We start from the raw sequence: 23,755 nt of genomic DNA on the forward strand, positions 1-23,755 counted from the left end.
GGGGCACATTTTCTGCATTTATTCAGATTGGTCTGTGTGGTAAAAGGCCACATCTCATATGGTTCCTAACAGGAGCCATTCATGCCAAATGCTTGAACCCACAAGTGAACTGTTTAAACTCTTCCCTTGCAGCAGCAACCCATAGGGTTTCACTCCAGCACCAATTACACATCTAACTTTAAAAAAAAATAAATCACCGAAACTAATCTAGGATAAAAAAGAAAGTAATGTCCTACTTTGATAATTCTGTATCCTTTTTCCCCAAATAAGGAATGCTAACACATTCTGTGACAATGCTCTAAAGAAGCCCAAAATATCCTGCTGTTTGTCAGAAGTGAATCACTTTTCTTAGCGTGCCTACAATCATAAAATTGACTCGAATTACAGTGAAAAGTTCAAATATAAGGGATCAGACAGGTGAAGCAGCTCTAAATTGGGAGGTAAAGGCAAGTCTGTAAGTCATGCTTCTGGAGGTGACCATGCTGGGAACATTTATAAACACATTTATAAGCACTTTTCTGTGCTGTGCCACTGTCCTTCAGCCTTACTTAAAATGACCAGCTCTGAGATTAGACAAAAATCTAAGATGTTCAGCCATATTAAGGATTTTCTGCTTATTTCTACAGATTCTAGTTACAGTCAGCAGCATGTATATACAAACAAACAAACAAACAAACAAAAAACTCAGGTATTCTTTTGCAAATAAGCAAGCTTTTTGAACAAATGGAATACTGACACTTTGTCTTTTAGTCAGGCTGGGATGAGCTGGAGATGCCCAATCCCATCGTACAGATTATTAGTCTAGTGAGTTTCTTTTTTATTTCAGTGATTTTACAGTTATTGAAATCTTAGTAGACAGCCAATACTCAACCCTCACATCCACACAACACAGTGGAATTTTCAGAAGTATAAGGGAAATAAATGTTTATCTTCTACATGTTTTGCCTTTCCATCTCTGTTTATGCATATAAATTGTTGTCATTTATTTTAAAAAAAAAAAAAGTAAAAGAAAAAGCATAATTATTACAGTGTGAAGGAAAGAAAAACTTATTAAGAAATATGGGGAAATGGATTGAACTGTGAAGTTTTATAATATTTTTTTGGTAAAACAGATGCTTCCTTATTAGCTCTAGAATTATGTGAATTAATCTATTATGAATAGAATATGAATAGAAGTAGAATTAATCTATTACGTGGGAAATAATAGAGCTCAGAGGGTTATTGCAAAGTGAGAGACAAAAGAGGGCTTGCCATCCACAACAGGTCTTTGGTAGTTGTCTTCCCTTGGGCTGCATGGCCACAGCCTGACCCTGGGGAGCAGGAGTGGATGGAAGCATCCAAGGTCTGCATCCAGGTATTCTGAGTTGTACTGAAATCACTTACATGCATGAACCACTGCCAGTCATACATGATTCTTCCTAATGACACACATAAAGGCACTGCTTTCGTTTTTCCCTATCCTCCAAATTACATAAATACATATAAAGCCATTTTGAGACAACAAAAGCAGCAATGGTCATATCTATACTGCTTTCTCAGTTGCTGAAACTCTTCTAGCAAGATACTAGGGAAGGCAGAACAGTTCCTTTCCATGAAAGACCCTGCATCATTTTGACCTGAGAGAAGCAAAGCTCTGGATCCTCAGGCTGGGACCCAGAAACTTGCAACCTATCACAGAGCAGTTCTGAAATTATCCATGTTCTTTATGACTTTTATTTCACATTGCCAGATATCAAGGAAAACAAGAAATACTTAGTAAACTTACCTCCCACATGTATATAATATATTTTGCAGCAAGACAAGTATAGATTATGTATGCAAAATTGCAAGATACCATAACAGCGTCCAGAATTTATTTTTCTGTATCAGTCCTTTTCTTCTTTAGGCATCAGTTAAATTTTGTATTCCTCAATAAAAGTAAAAGCTAAAAAGAAGAGCTATAAGCCAGGATATATATGCCTTTGAAAATAACATAAACTTAGAAGTTACCTTTTTACATGCTGTGACAGAGCTTCCCAAACTGCTTCCCGAACTGTCTGTGCTGTTGCCTTGGTGCTCTGGGACTTCTTGCATCAGTGGAGATTCAAAGTTGCTGAAGAACAAAAGAAAAAAACACACAAAAGAAACCCCCAAAAACCTTTCCAGTGACTCAGTTACGTAGATAACTCAAATGATGCCAAAACTACAATGGATTAAAGAGATGTAACTTAAACCTCGATTACAAGAAGCTGTCTATAGTCTCCTTGCTGACATTACTGTCCTATCTATTAGCTTAATTTTCCTTTCTTGGACAACTCTCTGGAGCAATGTTACATGAATATGAAATAGCAGACCATTGCTTTTTGAAGACTAGAGAATAACACATAGTTGCCTGTAATCACATCCATCTCTCCTGAATCATACTGTAAAACATGGAACTAGCTCATTTTTATAAGTAAACAGCTTGGAACAGCAAATGAAATACTTCCTGGATTAATTCACCCGGGTGGACATTATAAAAAGAAACATTTGCTGAAAAAGTTAAGGTGTAGTGACTAAAATGTAAACAAACAAACAAACAAACACCCACACAACAAGAGTGGTTGAATTCTGTAACCCAGGCAGAACAGCTTGCTATACTGCTGGTTTAGAGCAAAGGTAAGCCATGCACAGTCTGTTTTGTGAGCCAGTTGTATACTGCAAAGCCACACTCGCTTTGGGATGATGTTGATGTGAAAGACACAGCCATAAAGATAAGTAAGTTCAACAAATTATTTCCATGCAGAGCTGGTATCACCCCTCGAACAGTACGTTTGGAATCATTCAGGCCAGCCTGGTAAGATCTTCCTCTACATCATAACTGACTTGTCACAAGCTTAGTGAAACTTTTCTCTCTGGACATAGTGTGACAGCTATTAGAAGCCACACAGAGCTAAAGGCCTCTTTCTCCAGAAATTTCCTAGAGTATCCAACAGCATCATGTTCTGCCTTCCAAATTGGGTCTGTAGGGTGCTTTTAATTCACTGCAATTTACCTATGAGAAGATATGGAACACATGGTGATAGACCATAGTAAGCAAACAGGTTTCCATGGTTTAATAATCTGTCATCAGTTCTGACAGGATAACAGACCACATGAAATCTCCTAGTTTTCTCAACTGAAAACTAAAATGAATATTCATTAAGTCACCTTCACTAGAGCTTAAGTTAATGTGTTACGAGGAAGCTACTTTCAGCTTTTTGCCCAAATCCACAGTCAAACATCAGTAAGGCTACATTTCTCTCAAAGGTTCATGTACAGATATTTTATTTAATAATCCTTGATAATCTGTTTAGGACCAGATATGGATATTCCCACTTCCACGGATAGGTAACTTTGTTGATATGTGAGGTACTATTCCATACATTTTGGAAAAAAACAAACAAACACAGAACACAAAATTTATACACTGGAATTAGAACATTGAATGAAAAATATAAAACTAATTTAGCACTTATTAATTGCTAACTAAGGGGAAGATTCATGAAGGGAGGACTGAACACACACAAACATAAAGGAGACCTGTATGTTACCTGACTTTACTTGAAAGGTGCAATACCCCCAGTACTCCCAGTGCTCTCTAAAATACCAGTACCATTTGTATTTAGAAGGAAGAGTTTTGGGTGTTTACAAAATACCACTCTGTTGCTGAGATTGTATAGATAAAAATATTTCTCTGGGGTTTGAAAGAACAAAATAGCACTTTGTAAGCCTTATATGCTGTTCTTTAGCAGAATGAAGGACATTAAACATATGAAGTCACCCAGGTTTATATCTTCATTAAAAATAAGAACATCATATTCAAAGGTCAAATACCGTATAAGTGAAGTGCCCTCCTTGACAGCTCCACATTTAGACTAGCGGCTTCCTCTGTACTCTGTACAGCTCAGGACTTCCCAGCACAGGCTGTGCATGGCCTCCTTTTATAAGATGCATCACTTGTGCAATCTAATAGTAAGTTATAATCAAGCCTGACCTGCATCTTGAAGAACAATGGCCACTGTTTTCTCATGCTCTTCCCTTACAGAAAGACTGAATGGCTTTGCCCTGCAGGGAGCTGGTATGTTGAAAATGAGTGTTGCTCTCAATTGTACTGGGTGCAGGTAACTGAACTCACATGGCAGAGTGTCAACGAGTCTAAAAGAACAAAGATGATGGTGTAGCTGCTAACTGCTGGCCTTTTTGGACCTCAATTAAACAGTACAAATGGAGTAATATATTAAAGTATAGCTAGAAAATAAAGTTAAGGAGTCATGCTCTGGATTACCGGCAAATCTGTGCTATTTCTGGATGGTACTCCAGTTAGGGGTAACGCATTGCAACTTCCATACAGCAGTAAAGCAGTCTTCCCAGTCATGTGGAAAGCAAAAAGATCTATAGCGTCTTCTTGATTCTTTAAAATCTGCTTACTTTCCAAAATAAATGACTTTTCATTTGTAAATATAGAAAATTTTGTTAAAGTTATGTGATGAGTGAAATAAATGTAGAATGTTATTATATGTTTTGAATGAGAAACAGCTTCGTCTCAGACTGAAGTTCAGAAAGGCAAAAGCAACTGCCTTTGAAATTACTGAAATTTCATAAACCTAAATTCTCATGCCAGCTATCCCAGTAGTCAGAGATGTATTTCACGTCTATCTGATTACTCTGTGCATAGGTAAAACCAGTAACTGCTTCCCAGAACAAGGGGCAACACATTCAGGAGGATCTATAAAACTTTGGAGCTCTTTTTTTTTGTCTAAAGGTTCATGTTTCCTGTGCTGTAGCTGTAGAGCTAAACCTTTATCCTTGTGCTGCATTGCAGTTCAGGTCTGGAGCTGTGCTAGTAGAACAAACTCTAGCTTTTCACTGTTTGCAAAGCAGTTCACCCTGTCAGGGTTCACAGACACTGAAAAGGGGAAAAATTTTCATGCATAAATGCAAAATTATAAGAGTTACATTTGGGAACAGTCCTAGACTCCTCAGCTGTTTTTCAGAGAGTTTATGGATGTACACTTTCTAAATGAAGTACAGAGAAACACATACACCCACATCTTTGCCACCACTGCTAGTCAGTTACGTGAACACCATAGGTATCATGCAAAGCAGATACGCAGCAGCACATACTAATTGATGGGAAAACGAGCACCCAGCTGAGTTTCTTCAGGATGGCCATCCAATATCACAAAATGAAATCTTTCACAACACAAGCAGATGCACAGTATCAGGTTCCGTCTAGCTACTTTCATGGGTCTTTCATTCAACACAGAACACAGGTTTGTCTTTTCAACACCTCTTTTACAATTACCTCTTCTTTCCGTTAGATCAGTTTCCTTTCTTAATAGACTCCTCTCTAAGCTTCAATTTTCAACATGTTATGTGATTTCTTAAGAGAGCCTCCTCAGGCCATTCTGCTGTGCCACCTTTTGCTCTGTAGCAAAGCCAGTCAGATAGGCCAACTTTTCATCAACTCCCTAGAGAAAAACTATTCTGTCTTTCTGAGAAGTTGCCTGCTCTCATTAGTTTCTCAACAGCAGAAAGCTGAAAGAAACTGCTGCAGAGATGTGGTCGTGTCATCATCAAATGGTAAGTCTGCATTCATGTCCTATGCTCAGTACTGAAGCACATCAGGAGTCTACACAAAGCACTAGTCCTTCGAGGCATCAGGCACAGATCAACGCCTTTTCACTGCAAGATAAAGCAAGCTGTTGAAGGCTTCAGGTCCTAATTCTCACCTTTCCTAGGCTCCCCTTGTTTAGCACCTGATGAAGAATGCTGATCTGACTTGGACTTGCTCATCGGATTTAGAGCTATCATGGAAGGCTTAATGAGGAATAGGCTGCCCAGGGAGGTGGTGGAGTCACCATCCCTGGAAGTCTTTAAAAGACGTTTAGATGTAGAGCTTAGGGATATGGTTTAGTGGGGACTGTTAGCGTTAGGTCAGAGGTTGGACTCGATGATCTTGAGGTCTCTTCCAACCTAGAAATTCTGTGATTCTGTGTGATTCTGTGATTCTGTGAGGAATCTTTGTAGGAGGAAGGCTTATTGTAGGGCTTCAGTCAGTACAGTGCTCAGCAGAGGGTGCACATCTTCTGTAATAGCTACCAAAAATGTTCTGGATCTTGTGAGAGAATGACTTTTCCTTTGGTGTCAGAGATCCAAATTTACAATTCGCCTTTTGAAACTGAAGCTGGTAACCCGAACCAGTGGCCCGATGCTAAGAAGCATGCTATTTTCAGTTTAATACATCCATTAATAGAAGAGTTACCAGAGTCATTTATTTGCCACCAGATGCTGTTTTACTGATACATGAATTATGATTGATACTTCTTTCCTACAAAGCTAAATTGTCTCACTAAGAATGCAAACAGATTCTTGGAAATGGGAGGACTGCAGCAAAGAGCTATGAGGTTTATGGCATTAACTGTAATAGAAACCCATCCTTTGCTATTGAACAAAATGCAAAGCAATTGCTTCTATTTTCCTACATTGAATAATTCAGAAATACTGACCTTGATGACTCAAGACTTAATCAAAAAACCACAGCTGCTCCTAAAAATAATTACCTTCTTTGCAGATGTGGCAGATGGTGCTACATCAACTACGAAGAGGTAATTTATAGAATTCCCCAGGTTATCACTAAAGAAAATTAATCTTGTGAAACAATATCAGAAACTTCAATTTCCTACCATCTTGAACAATCATAACCTGCTTCAGAAAACCTTGCTGTTTAGTAATTGGTCCTAAGGAACAAGTTCAATAAATAATAAGTGACCACTACAATTTTTTTTGAACTAATCCTATTATAGCCTAGTACTTTTCATCTTTTCATTATGATCCCTCATCTCAGCATTTGGAACATACAAAACATACTGATCCATGGAAAAGATAATCTTGATGAAGTAAGTGAACCAAATTTTACAAAGTGAGGTTTCTCAGTGCAATTAACTCCAAGCTACAGTTGGCCACATTTCTTATGTTCTGGTAATATCTGTACTGAATGTTACTGCCACCAAAAACTGTATGAATCTTATTTTGAAATAGAAATATGAGACAAGTGAAAGCACGGCACAATTCTTCAGCATATTCTTCACTTTGTACTCAGAAATAAACCAAAAAGCTACTCAGAAATTGAGGAAGGCAGCTAGCCTAATCCAGACCCTAAGCAAACAGGTTTTTTGAAAGGCATGCAGTGTTCAAGCAGAATCCCTTAACTTCAAAGTCCAAAGCCTTTTTGAAGTGGACATACTAGTCACATTGCTCCTCATGCTACCTTTCATATTTTGCAGTTTTAAAATTTACCTTTTTATGTAAACAGGTCAATAAAGTCACTAGCAGTAAAATCTTTAGATGTAACACTGTCAAAGTTACTATTTTAATCCACAAAATTGGTTTTGATTCAGTCTGGACCATGTGTATACTTCAATCAGAGCACAGATGGTTAGTCAAACAGATGCTCTATAAATACCTCAAACAAATGTCTTTCTGATTTTGTTATGGATTTGGAACCCATGTGCAGAATGTAATCAGTGGCAATACCAGGGGCTGATCTTCTAAGGTATTCATAGACTTGTTTCAGTCTCCCTTGGCTGCTACTGACTTCACTGGGAATGGAAAATACTGAATAGCTCCCCTCGTTATCAGACCTGAGTGTCTATGCAGTCTAACAGGTACAGGATCAGGTTGCTAGTAAAACTAGCTCACTCAAAAGAGTAGAAGTTTAAGCCTTTATATTGAGATTGCTCATTTCACCATGCTTATTGGGTAATCTTGATTTACATTTCATTTTTTATCAGTGATATAGCTGCAAAAATGCCAGGTCTTTTGCTGTGTAGTAACGAAAAACAAGAACAAAGACAACACATAGTATTGTATGGGTTATACAACCCATAATTATACGATGCCTTTACCTTCCATGTTTCCAGAGCCCTGAGTGCCCTTTATTGTGTTTCAATTCAAAAAATAAAAATCTAGAAGCTTTTGCAAGCATTAGCAATGCTCGGACTCCTTTCAAAACACATTTTAAAAATATTACAAAAGAAGAGACAAGTTTAATGGAAGAATAACTGTAAAATGAATTAACAAAATTTTGTGTGATCTACTGCGAAATATTCCTCCCTTCCTTTATTTAGTGACTGAATCCTTTAAGGAAAAATTACAAGAAGATATAAAAAGAAGTCCTGGATCAACAAGTAAGGACCTGACAAAGTCTGATGAGGAAAAAGGCTGACTGATGTAGGGAAAGACTAAGGAACCGAGGCTTAAATTCACATGGACTGACAGATCAGCTGAGACTCCTTTACTACCCTACAAGTGAGGAGATCATACAGAGCACTGGCATGCCAGCTAAGTGGGAAACTTAATGCACAGCTGAGAGTTTGACTGCAGGAAAGATAAATCTTGTTAAAGGAAGGATTCTAAAAACTGAATTGTTTATGTGTACCTAAGTGGGCAGCACTGACCAAGAAGATGATTTTAGAGAGATACAGACTGAACCCGCTGTATCCAGATACTACAAAAAGAACAGAATAAGTCAGTTTCATTTCCTCTACAGCAAAGTAATAGGTTTGCTACTACTAAGCCAGTGAGCAGCAATATAAAATCAGAAACATTCCCAACAAAAATTCCTTATTTACTTAGCTTTTGTAGGTACACTGTACAATAGCACATGTTCTTGTGCTGTAGAAAGGACAAAGAAAAAACACTTGGGTTTCCTCTCAAGAATATTAACAACTGTGTATTTATTAAGCAACTTACCTTACTACTGCACTTTTGAAGGCAATGCCTATTCTTTGAGAAATGAATACGGATTACGTTGTTAGTGTAGCACAGTGTAATATTCTGAGGATGTGATGTTATCTGACCTTACTTCTTTTAAAATAATGGAAAAAACATGGTGACACAGCTGGAATCTGGTGAAACTTAGTCCAAATTAAACACACAGCAAATGTGTGTGCAGCTCCCGCAGATTTCAACTAGAATTGGAAATTCTTAGCATTTTTCAAGATGAAGTCCAAGATGCTGCAAATTAGGCTTTCAAGCCAAAAAACACTGGGTAATTTTTAGAAGCCTGGTTTAAATGTTTCTTGCATTTAATAAACAATTTGATTTCTCTGTCTGCTCATCTTGTTATGCACACACTGTCAGGTGGGCATTTCAGGAGAACCAGAGGAGCATAAGACAGGAAGAACCTGGTGATTTCATGTGCAGGATGTTAATCTTTGCTTAACTAGCTTGTTAAATATTTTTGGCATCTTGTTTATATCATATAGCTGAAATTCACTGTCAAGATTCTAAACTAGCTTTTGCCATAGAGCCATGCAGTATGTTTCTGATTAGGAGCATTAGAGCAGCACAAATCAAATATTGACAAAACGGGTGTCAGAGTGCAAAATGTGCTATCAAGTATTTCACTACCTGACATCTCTCTTGAAAGTTACCTTTTAAAGATCTTAGTTGTACTCTATAGAAGCCTTTCATTAATTAAAATCAAGACAGATATTAAATATTTTTGAAAGGAAGAGAGGGGTGACAAGGTTTGTAACTTAAAAGCTAATGAGTATGTCATGATTTTATTTGAATAGAAAATGCAGGTAGCTAATCAAAACTTGCTAGATGTTTCAGTGTTTTCCTTTTTAGATTGATTGCAAAACAAATAGACTGTAAAAGCATGAGTGCAATGTGGTAGGTACTCAGGATTATGTGTGTGATAGGAAGGGGAACACCGCTTCATGTTCTGAATGGGGTGTTTCTAATGGTAGGAAGACTTTTGGAAATTCTTTGTACCTACTCACTTCTACTCAGGAATAATAAATCTGGCTTTGGAAACATGACAGTATGAAGGGGCTGATTTGCCCCCCAATATTTAAAGGAGAAGCTTGGAAATTTTCTATTGAAAACGTTCTTGTTTCCAGTCCTTTTTATTTGAAATAAAGTCAAACTGTGCAGATTTGAGCTGAATCTTTCATAACATTGTTTAGGATTATAGTAGTGTTCACAAACCAGTGATTTTACCTTAACTAATGACTCCAGAAATATAATACAGTACTCTAAAAATAAGTGTCTTCATCTAAATTAATCTCAGAAATGTCCTATTCTCTTCAACCCAGTATTGTTTCTATGACCACCTGCAGTTATATTCATAAACTATCTAGTTAAAATGTCAGGGTACATTCTGAAGTTATTTTAATGCCAAAGAATACATTCTGTCATTGCTCATCCAAAACACTTATTTTTACATAATTTACATGTCTGAAACATTCCTGAACAATTCTGTTCTGAATTCCTATTAATATCCCAAAGAAACACAAATTTTATCAATTTTGATGCTAAGTTAATATGTCAATAAACAGCAATTTGTGTTAACATAGAGACAACAAGAGCTCAATACCACTGTTTGAAAAGTGTGAGTTTTTTTCTTGTTTGTTTTTTTTTGTTTTGTTTTGTTTTGGTTTGTTTTTTTTTTAACAACACAATAACATTACCAGAGAAGTGACAAAAATGAAGCTGCCTTCCTGTTTTTTTTTTTTTTCTTTTTTTTGGCAAGATCAATACTCCTCCTTTCTGTCCCCTAAAATCTTCTGCCTTTCTAACTGTATAAGGAACTTATCTCTGAGAGTCTAGAGATGAAACAGATCGCTGAGCTATTTATTTTAATTAATCATTTTTTTTTTCCTTGGTGGCAACTCCAGAGCTTCTTCAGCCACTGCTCTGCAATCAACTTCAGAATAACTACGAAATTGTGATAACTGGGCCTGAAATACTTGCTGACTTTTTCCTGGGATGCCCAGGATCCGGCAGGACTACACACTGTTGACTGAGCTCAGGATAAGCTCACAGATAACCTTGCCATTATGTGCAGTGTGATTGAGTGTGTATTTGCTAATTGAGTATTCTTGTATTTACACCTAACACAAGAATATAAACCAGACTATGTGTAGACAGGGCTTTTCAGTTATCAACTCAGAAACCAAGAGAAGATTTGGTTGCAGAGAATGTGAGAAAGAAGAAATTGCTCTTTGATGCCACTTGCTCTTTTTTTATGTTTGGTCCTTGAAGACAGGAGGATAAGTGTTTCTGTTAGAACGATTTTAGTTCGGATGCAGACACATTCACTTACACCTTAGTCTAGGAATGATCCTACAGTAAATGCAGTGAAACTGACCAATTAGTTGGGTCATACATGATGAACTAAACCCACTTCCTATATCACAACTGTTAGCTTGTCCAGGCTTTTTTAAAAAATAAAAATAACATGGTACTGTGACAATTTTGTATTCTGTAATGAACCCTAAAGTGTCAAATGACCACAACAAACAGTACAAAGTAAACCGAAGGTGTTCATTGTTTCTGGGGCAGAGGCATTAAACTACTTGAGCAGAGCCCAGCAGCAGCCGTGCTCTTCCTCTGACCTTCACTGGGCGCAGAGGTGGATTCTTGACTTGGGTCTTTGGGAGCATTTAGATTTTACTCTGCTCACCACTGCAAAGTCTTAATCCTCTAATTCAAAGGAACAAAGAAAACGGTACACACATAAATCCAGGTTTTGCAAAATTACTGTTGTTTTACTAGTGGGAGATCACTGTAGCGAGTTCAGCTAGAGAAAGATACAGTATAATATACAGGTCATGTTCTGTGCACCCAAAAGAAGTCCATTCCAAAATAAACATGGTCCTATGATCTCTTGCTCTTAAAAAAAAAAAAAAAAAAGGCAAGAGATCATCTTTTCTTTTTTTTTTTTTTATTATTTTTTTTTTAGATGGACTTGGATTATTATTTACACTTGTGTTATTTGTTTATGGTGCATCTCTGTTTTTTTTTCAGTAGTTATTCAATCATTTTTCTGTACATGACATATCCGTGTTACGCTCAGATGCCCATTGCACAATGTACAGTATTGATTTCCATAACCTTAGAAATATGGCTGCACTTTAAGCAGCATCAAGGCTTTGCGTTAGGAAACTACACTAACATTTAAATTATAGCATGCAAACCACTGAGACATTCCAATCATGTGGCCATTGGATTTCAGTGGATTTATGGCATATATTGTACACAATTTATTGACAGGTACAATATGAAGCCAAAATTACATGACCATTTAATACACCCCTCAACAGCCATGCTATTACTTCTATATTTTTACATATTCCAGAAAAAAAAAAGTATTTTTTTCTAGTTGAGGGGAGAGTTTCATTCCAGACTTGTGGGAGGACAATGGGTTTTTCATTTCACTATCACAGCATGCAATTTTCTTCCTTTTAAAAATAAATGAACTGTTCATTTTTATTGGATATCTACAATGGTAATACACATCTTCGTCTGAGAGGGAAGAAATTGCCTTGACAACATAGAATAGCGATCTATAAGCATGTTGTTGGACTGTTATCCTGCTGATTTGATCTCTTCCCTTTTCAGACTGAAATAGCATAGACAGCTATAAATGAATCTTGGGGGAACAGGATAAGGACCTAATTTAAATACAGTTCTGCAAACTAAGATACATCTTTTATTTATTTATTTATTTATTTTTTAATCCCCTTAAAAGCCACTGCATGTAATGAACAGCTCCACTGCTGGCAGAGATGCACTGTAGCTGGTATACAAAATTCTGAGGCATATTTAGAAGTATGCAGTGTCCTGGAGGCTACTCGAGGACCCCTTAAGTTTTTCTTGCTGAAAGAACCCAAGTAACTTAAGGTCAGCACACAAGGCAGCACTGCTGCCCCCTTAGGGCTGCTGAATGCATTTCCTTGTACAACTGTTCTGGCATTTGGCTGAACGGTTGCACTCAAGCTTCCTGAATTTACCTATCCCATACATCCTGTGCTGCCACTCCAGTAAGAAAATTAGCCTCTGTGCAGAGGAAAAAAAAAAAAAAAAAAAAAAAAAAAAAAAAAAAAAGCAGCCTACACATCATCTAACTGATTAGTTAATGCTACAAAGTCACTAATTCTATGTAACATTCCACCACATGGGTGCCCAGGGTATTTTTGCGAAGGCAGTAAACCATTATCCAAGTCTGGGCATCCTAAATTCTGTGCATCTTTCTTTTTAAGATGTTTTAACTGTAACACAAAACTCCTTAGTTCAATGAATTCCAGTTTTTCAGCAATTCATGTAATAAACCAAAGCTCTTCCAGAAAAGAAATGACTCCCGTAATTCTTGGAAGCTGGTTACAGCCAGTGCATGGAGCTAGCTCAGAAACAGAGTGTAGAGGGTAGGACCCGGTCTTAAAATGGACCTGCTAGGGTTATGCAAGACTCGATGACCACATTTCACTAACTAGGAAACATGCACTGCATCAGGTTCTGTGTTAGATTTCTTTATAAGTCTTTTATTTCAGCTGTAGATAAAACTTCATTGAGATCTAGAACAGAATTTTTCTTAGGTAGCAGTCAAGCAGAATTTATTAGGTACACAATAAATTGTGATGCCACAACCAGCAGAAAACAGCTTTGATAAAAAATGCTGACTATCTACTATGTGTCACGGACATTGGCAGCAGCCAGATATTTAATAATAATCACTCAAGTGTTGAAGTGAAGAAAATTAATGAGGGAAACTAAAGAGATTAATGAAAATAATCCAAGGTTGACAGGACTAAGCAAATCCTAAAAAAGAAGATTTAAAATTTATACTGAGCACCAAATAAGTGCCAGCAATCATAATGCTAATCAGCATAGACTAAATTTGTACTAGTTTTTAAGAGAAAAACAGCAATACTCCATATGAATTATGCAATCCTGGACCGCTATCCTCACCTGGCTGAGCTCTCTCAGCCTCTCCTGGCAGCCTGCCCCTGGCCCTGCAGCACCTCAGGCACACAGAGCACTCTGCTGTCTGAACATGGGACTTGCTGTCCTGACTTCTGGCTGTGCACGTGCCAACCATGCCTTAAAATACAGCTTCCGTGCATGCTCCAGTTTATGATGTTCATAGCCCGAAGTGGCTGATGAATGACAGCTGCATCAGGGAGTGACTTGAAGGCAGTTTTAGTGCTGCGGTTCCTTATCCATGTGCGGATGAAGGCTCCCATCAGCCTAACTCTGCCTCACTCCTGCTCAGACTATAGCTTAACAAATTACATTTGATGAGAAATAATAAAGTAATTAACCTAAGGCTGAGGAAGGAAATGGCAAAACCCTGCTAACTTAATAAGTGTGCTTACAATCATTATTGGAAAGAACTCATAGCCTAAAACATATATAAAATGCACAGCACAGGAACAAAGTATGACACCAATCAAATTACCATGGAAGTTTTCTGAAGCCTATCCTGGGGGAGAGATGTTTTGAAGGAGGAGAGGACTGGGTGATACAGAAGAAAGACTGGTAAGCATAGGCAGCACTGCAAATGCTATGACTGGTACCATTACAGGCAGTGCAGTAAGAAGGGGAGAGGTGATGCACAGCAGCAGACTGGAAACTAAAAGAGGAGAGTAATGGATGCAAGTATGAAGTTCATGCGGGAGGCTAGGCTAGCCTGGATTAAATAATTCAAATTAGGTAAGATTGGTAAAATAAAGCAGAAAGTGTAGATGCAAGTCTGGAAGCTAAGCACTAGGGTTTTGTCACTAGAGTGCATATTGGGTTAGCGAAACAAAACACAGAATTTATGCTGTTCAGTTCTTTACTGCTTCTGCAAGCCTCCCTCCTCCTGTCACCCGCAACCCCACTGCTGGAGGCAGCAGATTTCTCATCCACAGACTTACAAACATTGATACTAAGTTGCTTCTGCTTTTAGAGGAATTTTTCTCCCTTGACCTCACCGAAGAAAAACATCCCTCTGAGAATTATTGCCTGTTTGACAACATAGGTTAGCCAGGTTAATGAACTGTTCAAAGTATTTCCCCTTGAAAATATAACAGAGAGTGTCATTTCAAGAATTCCCACCACTGACAATCAAATTGACAATACAAGCTGACATTTTAAGAAGGTGGTGAATCTCACAAATGATCACGTTAGATATATTTTCTGGCCACTCCAATGAAAACATTTGGTTAATTCACATGCTAATTTGCAAATGAAAAGCATATCCATAGAGTATTAAACTTGTGACACCATCTACTGCTCTAACGCATGCAGTTATCCTGATAATTAAAGTTTTGGCAATACACAGTTCAGGAGATTTCTTCAGTTATTCTCTTTCATTTCAGTAGGATTTGTAATATATTTGTTTCTCTTTTTGTTCACAAAGGTGGACAAATACAGAGAATGGATCTGCAACCTAGGCAGTCTCACCGAACACTACCCGTCACTACCTCGAGTAGCTCAGTCTTTGCCTACTTCATACATGGGTCATACATGATGAACCATGAGTGGAACCATCATTCCACTCATCACTGACAATGGCTCCAAATTAATTCAGAGTACTGCTTCCTGGTGTTCTGTTTTTGTTGCTTTCAATTTGTTACCGATTCCTTCAAAGAAACGGTTAGATCTAGCTTAGTTCCTTGATTGTAGTACTTCATAATTTGGGTCATTGCCTGCAATTTTGTCTCCTTACAGGATCAAAGTTTTATTTCACTCATTCTTAAAAGCATCTTTTCCCATTTTAGCACAAAGCCACCAGATCTGTTCTCTCTCCTATACAAAATCTGGGCAGCTTTGCAGGACTGCAGGAGCAGCTGCCAGCTGAAGTCTGGGACATTAGTGCTACTGTCTGAAATGAGCAAGGGCAACATGCCTACTGTCTGTAAGAAACGTCTCATAAAAACACAGCTTTTGCATCTGTTCTTAGTTTTGAATATCTTAACTTACCTCTCTGCATCTTTGATCAGGCCTAGCATATTGATCAAATATGAAAAGTGCTTGGTTTCCAACAGGGACCTATAAAATCAGAAAGGCTTTTCTTAGCTTTTATCTGTGCTCTGCGGGCTTAAGTCTTCTGCAATACCAAGTATTACTGGGATGTAGCAAAGATATTTTATTTCATATAGGTGATACAAAACTTTTTGTAGTACATGAAGAGTGAGTTTATAAAAGATAGCAAACATCCTTTGGGCTTCTCTTTTCTTGTTTAAAATATAAAAGCTGGTATTTCTCATCTGTGTTTCATGGGAATGCATTTTTATTCTTTTGAATTCAGTCTAATGTTGCTTCTAAGCCTCAGTGATGCTTCTAATTCTCAGTTGAAGAACACATTATTCCTCCTTTTCTTTCCAGTTTTCATGCAAAAAATGAGTTGAAAACATGTGCCAGTCCAAAAGACGAGCGTCTGAAGACTCTTATTTCTATGTCAGCTAAGATGACTTTCAGATAAACAGGCTTGGCCAAAAAATTGTGTATGTCTATAGGTTTTGTTTCATAAGCTTAAGCAGAAAAGCTGCAATTTTACCAAAAACGGTAACTGTGCAACAGCATTCCAGGTAGTCAATAGCTTATACAGGGGACAGAAGCAGAGCAGTTCCTGGCTTCTATGTAAATAATGCACATGTTTTTCTTCCTGCCTTTCTCCTGAAAAAGCAAAATGCAAGCTGGTGGGTTTAAGGACTTAATGCAGTTTTGTTCATTCACCATAAATTAAAAATCATTATGGACCACAGTTGCAGGTTCCTAACTGTGACGTCTACCAAAAATGTCTTTTAGCTGCTTGAAGAAGAAGTGACAGCTATCAGTTCTGTGCAGTTCTCTGCAACTGCTCATGTGATCCCCAGGGTAAGCATTCACTCCCAGAGCTACTGCTGGAGAATTAATTTATCAGTAGATGCCCAAAGGCTCTGCTCTGCTGTGCTCCATGGTTGCTGAAGGCATCCAGATACAGCCTTTTGCTTTTACGTTCAGCTATGGAAGCCAAAGCAAGGGTACTGAGCAGGAATCAACATGCAGCCCAAATTTACGTAGTGATCACAGCGTGTGATGGCGGAGTCAGCAAGGAAGGCAGAGCTTTGGCCCTGGTGTAGCAAGCTGGGTGTATGTGACTAAGACCAGCCACAGAAACATGCCCATGTCTAAAGTGATTCTGCAGGGAAGATGCAAAAATCTGTTTGTTCTTTAACATTTTGGCAGTAAAACTTCCTTCTTTGGTAAGGTCTATAAAGCTAACTCCCAAATGCTAACATTAATTGTTTGTGCTTCTGGGCAGCTGCTGTAAGTAGCTTCCAGATAAAATCCCCCAAATATTCTAAGGGCTGGTGGGTGGGTATGATGAGCTGAAGGTGTATGAAGAGTAGCTATTTGTCCCAATGTGCTTTTTTTCCCCAAAGTTTGCTGGTGAAAACAGGACTAGGCAGTTCTAATTATCAGCTTTTCTGGGATCCTCTGACCCTTATTTGCAGACAGAAAATATGAAGTTTATGTAGCTCAGCAAAGAGAGGGTTACCTTGATTAAAAAATAACAAGCAGCTGTCAACATGCTAGCTACAGGAGATAAAAGGGGTGGAAAAGAGAACTGCAGTTCTAGGAGCAAGGAAGGCTGACTTGCTTAGGCTGAAGAAAGGAAATCATCCTTCAGTATGAAGAAAAAGGTACATTGCTCACAGGAGTGAGCTAAGTCTTGGCCTTGCTACAGAAATAGACAGTATTTCCAGGTAATATAGGCCTAGCTAGGGTGAAGAGCTGACCAGCTAGCAGAGCTCTAGAGCAGGACTGGTTTTTCAAGAGATATTCTCTATGATGATGAAAAGCTTAGCAACAATTGTGTGGGGTTGGAAGACAGTTGTATCCCTACGAGGAAGCAAGCATTTAACAGTGAAAGCAAGACCATAAGCAAGGAAAACAGCACGCCAGCTTGGTAGCTTTAAGTCTATCTCTGTGGAATGTCTGTTTTATCCTGACCTGGGCTACTGGGTTCAAGATTGTGTTTTACCCATTTTTTCCTTCTAGTGAGTGAAATACGGGATGTCAGATCAGACAAGCTGGCAGTCTTTGTCCTTAAATTCTGAGTCCTTTCTACCCCCAGACTGCAGTTTCCCATAAAACACTAGTTTATAAAATCACCTTGGTGTGTGTGTAGGGAAGCTTTATACAGGAAATACTAATGGTGATTATTTTTTTAACTTAAAAAAAAAAAAAAGCTAAATCCTCTTAACTTCACCCTTAAATGCCAAGGGAAAGGGCTATTCCTCCTTGGTTAGGCAATTCAGAACAAAGTGCAAAAGCATTATTAAGATTTTGTCAGAAAATAATTATTGATTTGAAAGCCTATTCTCTTCTAAAGGGTGTTTTAAGTTTTTTCTTTTAAACAAATAAAAGCAATTTTTCATGCAAGTGATTATCGCTCGTTGAATGCGTGCCCCCCTCCCACCGCTGCTGACTGTTCAGGTAGCTCTGTATCGTTTCACTGCCTTCCTTTTGAGAGAACACAGCCTAAATTTCTAATATTTCAGCTTTCTCTTTGGGACGCTGCATGACCCAAACAAAACCAATCGTAATCACCTGCAGCACACGCTCTGCATCTCTGCCAGCCCGTGATGCACCTAACGGGCACAATTTCTATGCTCCTGCCTGCCCGCTGTCATCAAAATGCGATTTCCTTGCGATCGCTGAAGATGACGCTTAACTGCATCTCGCATCTCCAGCACGCTGCTCCTGTCTGTGCTTCAATTTCCCTCTCGCAGGAAGTTTTGCTCTAATCTGCTCCCCGTAAGCGGCGGCTCGATGCCAGGAGCGCGGTGCCGGCCCCTGCCCGAGCCCCGGCCCCTGCCCGGCGGCTGCTGCCCGCGCACGGAACCGGCTTAAGCGCGGCACCCTACCGGCGCTTCGTTAAGATTAACTCACCGGCTCTCTTAGGACGCTAGAGCAGGGGAAAAAACAGCAGTTAGAGGAAAACCCAAGGACTACACCGCCGGTCCCCTCGCAAACACCCTCGGGTTCCCTCGGTGCGGCAGCGGGACCCCCCGGCAGCCCCGGGCCGGGCGCCGCTCCCCCTCCGAGCCCCGCGGTAGGGCGGGGAGCCCCGGTACGGAGCGGGGCCCGCTGTCGCCCCCCGTGTCGGGGTAAGGGGGCGCCCGGCGGGGCCGTTCCTCCCCCGGGGAGGGGCGCGGTGCGGGCCCTACCTGGGCGGGGGGCGGCCGGCCATGGCCGTGACGGGACTCCGGTGGCGGCGGCACCTCCGCTCCGCTCCGCTCCGCTCCTCCGGCGGCGGCGGGGCAGCGGGAGCGCGGCCCCGGCGCTGCTGCCGGTGCCGCTGCGGCTCCTGGCAGCCCCGCCCGCCCCGCCTCACTCCTCCCCGGCCCGCCTCCTCCCCGCCCGCCCTCACGGCTCCCTCCCGGCCCCGGGGCTTTCCCCAAGCGGTGCCCGCGGAGCCGTGCCGGGGGGCCGCAGGGCTCGCCCAGTGGGGAGCGGGACCCGGCCCCAGCACCCGGGCGGCTTAAGTGCCCCGAGGGTTGTGTCTGTCCGTGTGTCTGTCAGCCCGTCTGCCTCAGATGCGAGCCTGGAGAATTTAGAAGAGGGAAAGGGCTCTGGCGAAACGCCTCGGTCTTGTTTTGACCGCTTTCAGGATATTTTATTTAGCGGCTTGCTACTTGCAGCAGTCTTACCCTCCCTACCCCCCAAGACAGTACTAAACATCTTGTGCCTGGGCTGAACCTGCACTGTGGGAACGATTAGAATCGGTTTCTGACCATAAATTTACAAAGAGGTGAAGTTAAAGGCATCCTTGCAAGGTGAGGCGTGGTGCAGGCAGCGTGATGGGGAGCGCTGTGCTGAGCTGTGGTCGGGAGGAGACCTCCGGCTCAGCTGTGAGGCTCTCAGGGCTGGAGGTTACCGGCATCACCGCCAGCCACGGCCACCATCCACCTTTTCCTGAGATTAGTTTTCAGTACGTTTATGCTCTAGGTCACAGCCCCTGCTCTGCTCTGTCCACTGGGGTGACACAGGAACTTTGCTTCTGTTAGTTATGTGGGAAACTCTGTGTTCAGCAGAGTTCAGCAGTAAGGCCGTGGCAAGGACTTGTAAATATCCCCGAACACTGCTGGAAATGCAGCTGATGTACAGTGAGCCCTGCTCTTTAGTCATTGCTGTGTTCAGAGATTTACTGAACGAATTCAAAGACTTAGAGGGAGGGCAGGTGGCCAGGGCAGCTAAAGCCCTGCTTTGACAGCAATCTTTTCTTTGTGCAGCAGAGACTTGGTGTTTTTGTCCTTTAAATGCGTTGTTCCTGTGTCCTGTCTACACCTTGCTATTATGAAGTCATGAAGCTTAGCAAAGTCTGGAAGGGTCTGAGACATGTCGAGGGAATAATTTTATATATGATGTCAGGTTTTGTTCTCTGTTCCAATTTACAGTGCAGACATTTTGTAAACCAACTTTGGAGCCGTGGTATCATTTGACTACTCTGGAAGTGTAAGAAAGGCTACCTGAAGGGTTTGCTCTTGGTGACTTTGCTTAAACCAGAGGAAAAAGTTTCAAGTTAATTTTAAAACACCTCTTAAGACTTTGCACTTAGGGTATGGATTATCCTTGCTGTTGTAGCAGTCGATCTGTCAACTTGTGAAGTGACAAACGAGGGTGGCAGGACTGATAGCTACATTGTGGTGGCTATGGGTAAATGGGAATCAAAGCAGCTGAAAGTGCTGGGTTTCAAATGGAAAGTGGAGAAGCTGAGAAATCTAAGACAACACAGCCTCTTAGGGGAGCACTTGAAGCATGCTGGCCTAATGCCAGCCCATCTGACAGCACAGAGACCTAAGGAATCTTTCCAGGCTCTGACTGACTCTGAGTGAGTGGAAATACGAGCCCTGCTCGCTCCTGAAACTGAATGAAATGTTACCTGTGAATATGCCAATTTACTCGCACTGCTTACATCCTCCTTTGACACAGCCCCCGTGGCACTGTGTCCTGCCTTTCTCACTCTCCAATTGCTCTTGCATCCCTCCTTCCTGGAAAGAGGCTTAAATGCCCTTTCCTCCTCCTCAGTTCTCCCCATACACACCTCATCTTTTGGGGTCATTCAGATTCCCAGGTCTGTTGTGTCCCTCGACCCTGTTGGCTCTGTCTCCCTTCAGCTCTTCTATAATAGACATCATTGCCCAACCCAAGCAGTGCCGAACATTTTCTATCAGCTTTCACTTGATTGGTTACTTTAATTTCACCAATCCTCTCTAAACAATTTGTACATGACTTTGCATCAAATCTCCAGTTTTGGATTTAAGTGTCCTATTTTCTCTTCCTTGTCACGGCACTCCCATTTGGATACATTCAATCCTGTTGCCACCTGCCTTCTAATCTCCCACACTTCTTCATTTAGTAGCTTGTCTGCTCCTTCTTCACTGTCATTATCTTACCCTTTATCTATCTGTGTTTAAACATTTCTTCTATCACAGATGTCTACTATTACTTCAGATTGAGTCCAGACCAGACGTGACTCTACCTAGGTGTCTCTTTAGGCTGTGTTTAGGCTAGTAATTAAAGCTAGGCTTTAGAGAAAGGCCTGTTCTCTGCCCCATGGGCACAGAGCAGAGCATGGCTTGTGTCTAACTCCCTTTGTTTGCAAAGCAGTTTGACAGTTTGACCTCATACAGACAGGTGGTGGTGGTGTGTGTGTGTGTAGTTTTTTTTTATTATTTTTCTGTACTGCCATTTTTTTTTCCTCTATTTGAAAAACACTAACAATTAGAGAGTATAACCAATCGTGGGGCTGTGCCTGCTCTGTTGACACATAGACATAGCTGATGTTACCAGTCGTGGAACATGGTCATCTATTTCAGCCATCGATATGGTCAGTATTTTGTTGTCTAACCTCTCTGAGGTCTTGGACACATCCGGAGCATTTCAGCCTCTCTTTGTTCCGGTAGCCTTGATTCTTGGATTTATGTACAGTAGTTATTTGAACCTTCTTGTCACTGCCAAGGGTAAGGCCTTTAATGTTAGCTCATCCCCTGATCTTGTACTTATCTGAATTCTTCATGAATTCTGGAGAAGCTCAGACATTACTTACCTACAGATGTTCTATTTGACTGTCTCATGCCATTTCCCATCTTTAGCTCTTCAGTTACTCTCCTTTTCCCTAGCAGCATGCAATTCCTTTCTCTCTGTGTCTTTGCTGTTCTCTCTCTTGCTTCTTCTACTTTTACTCTCTTTGCTTTTTCATTCCCAACAATTCTGCTGTAAGTCCTTTAACTTTCTAGGCTACAGTTTTCACATTCCTGCATTTGGGTTTCAGAACAGCTTCTTCAGTACTGCTGGATTCTGTGCTCCTGCTGTGAAAGAAAAGGACAGACAGATCTTCAGCAAGGGACAGTTTCGAGAAAGGAAATACCAATTTTCTCTCACTGATGTTTGCACTCCAGAAGTTCTTAAAAGCTTTTCCAGTCTCTACTTCTTTCTGATTGCTTGCCCTTGTGTATGGTCAGGGGAAGAGCTCTGTGCCAGAGAAAAGTTTGTCCCTAATTAGAAGCATGGATATTTGTTGCTCATGCTTTCCCGTATGTTTTGTATTTGTTCCCTGATGTGATATGGCTCTGAACCATTATTTTTCATCATAAACACTGCTGCTCATCTGTCCTTTACTCCTGCAGATAGCACTGAGTTAACGCACATACTGGTTCTTAGTTTGGTAAGAAAGACTGATCCCTTCTCTGTCTTTATTTATTTACTTATTTATTTATTTTTATTTTTCCCTTGGTTGCTCTTTGTTGTCTGGCTTGATCATCCTGCAAAACCCACAAACCCATCTTGTACAGAGGACATGGATTCTGCTATTAATTCTACCCACTTTATAGCCCCTCTTGGAGCCAGTAGTTATCTTCTGAATTTCCTCGCAATCCACCAGAAATGCCCTCATTTCAGGTACTTGCTCTCCCCTCCTGTGAAAGCCCATAGCCTTTGTTTCTGAGGAACTGGCCCTGTCTGGCTTTGTGCAGTTGTTCTTATTGCTTGGCAGTGTGGGTACATTGCCTAAAAAAACTGTTCTCTTGCCTGCAACCTGCCTTGACAGAACAGAACTGATTACTGTCACACATTGACTTATTTCAGAGCCGTCAGTGGAAGTGTATCTTCTCCTCAGCTTTTAGATATGTGTTGGCAACAGGAAGAGACTACTGTGGCAGTTCAGTTAGCTCTGCCTGTCTTTCTGTGTCAGCCCAGGACAGCGTTCCCACACTGGGTAACAGAAAGTCATGGCCAGAGAATAGAAGTGCCTTCGCAGGATACAGACTGTGCCAGCTGTTTGCCTTCAGTTTTTGCTGGTTTAGACTTTAATAAAAATTCCAAGCAGCTATTTAAAAATAATTAATTATCCTTTCTGTTGGGAAGACAGGCAGAATTAACTGCTGCAGAGTTGTCAGTTTGCACTAACAGAAACAATGGTACCAAACAGAGCTGACTATCACATGAGAAAATATGTCAATCATTCCTGAAAAGGCAGAGGGAGCCAACCTTACACTAAGGCACTGAGGTGGGTTTGAAGTTTTTTTCACTTTCAGTAAAAAGCCGTCCTTGAAAACTCTGCTTATGCATGACTTGGTTTTTCCCAGGAAACCTATCCAGTCTAAACTGATGATGTAACTCGATGATATTTTCAGGAATACATCAGTTTTGTAGGGGACTGGGGAAATTAGATTTCTGTTTTCCACTTCCCTTTGCTTGTCCTATGAGCTGCTTTTTACTGAATTGTCCTAATTAAAAGTAGGGATGTTGGAAGTTTAGCATGTGGTACGTGCTTAGAAAATCAGTATTGAAAAAGCTTGCAACATCTTAGCATTTTCGGGACAGAGGAATAATCATTCCAGAATAAATTTGACACTGTCTGATCCCCAACAGATGGACCATCTTTCTTGCATAACAAAGAAAAAAATAAAATTCATCCAGTTACCAC

At 40.5% G+C, this 23,755-nt stretch overlaps 1 protein-coding gene and 1 long non-coding RNA gene across 11 annotated transcripts in view; one reads left to right on the forward strand and one right to left on the reverse strand.

Moving 5' to 3' along the window:
• Positions 1-23,755, forward strand: part of LOC137860988 (uncharacterized) — a 196,984-nt gene that overhangs the window by 56,645 nt on the left and 116,584 nt on the right. The gene's annotated exons all lie outside the window — the stretch shown is intronic.
• Positions 1-23,755, reverse strand: part of SPHKAP (SPHK1 interactor, AKAP domain containing) — a 98,066-nt gene that overhangs the window by 52,628 nt on the left and 21,683 nt on the right. For 2 of the 10 annotated variants that reach the window (XM_068691865.1, XM_068691862.1), the window contains exons 1-2: positions 18,718-18,944; positions 1,990-2,092 (exon numbers count right to left, since the gene is read on the reverse strand). In XM_068691865.1, the coding sequence (XP_068547966.1) occupies positions 1,990-2,073 (84 nt within the window). In that variant the 5' untranslated portion in view covers positions 2,074-2,092; positions 18,718-18,944. Of the gene's footprint in view, positions 1-1,989; positions 11,689-15,759; positions 15,829-18,375; positions 18,594-18,717; positions 18,945-18,995; positions 19,166-21,877; positions 22,140-23,755 lie in introns of those variants that run through there. The other 8 variants (XM_068691859.1, XM_068691860.1, XM_068691857.1 and 5 more) reach the window with 8 other exon arrangements.

Source organism: Anas acuta, chromosome 9 (assembly GCF_963932015.1).
Source record: "Anas acuta chromosome 9, bAnaAcu1.1, whole genome shotgun sequence".
Lineage (NCBI taxonomy): Eukaryota > Metazoa > Chordata > Aves > Anseriformes > Anatidae > Anas > Anas acuta.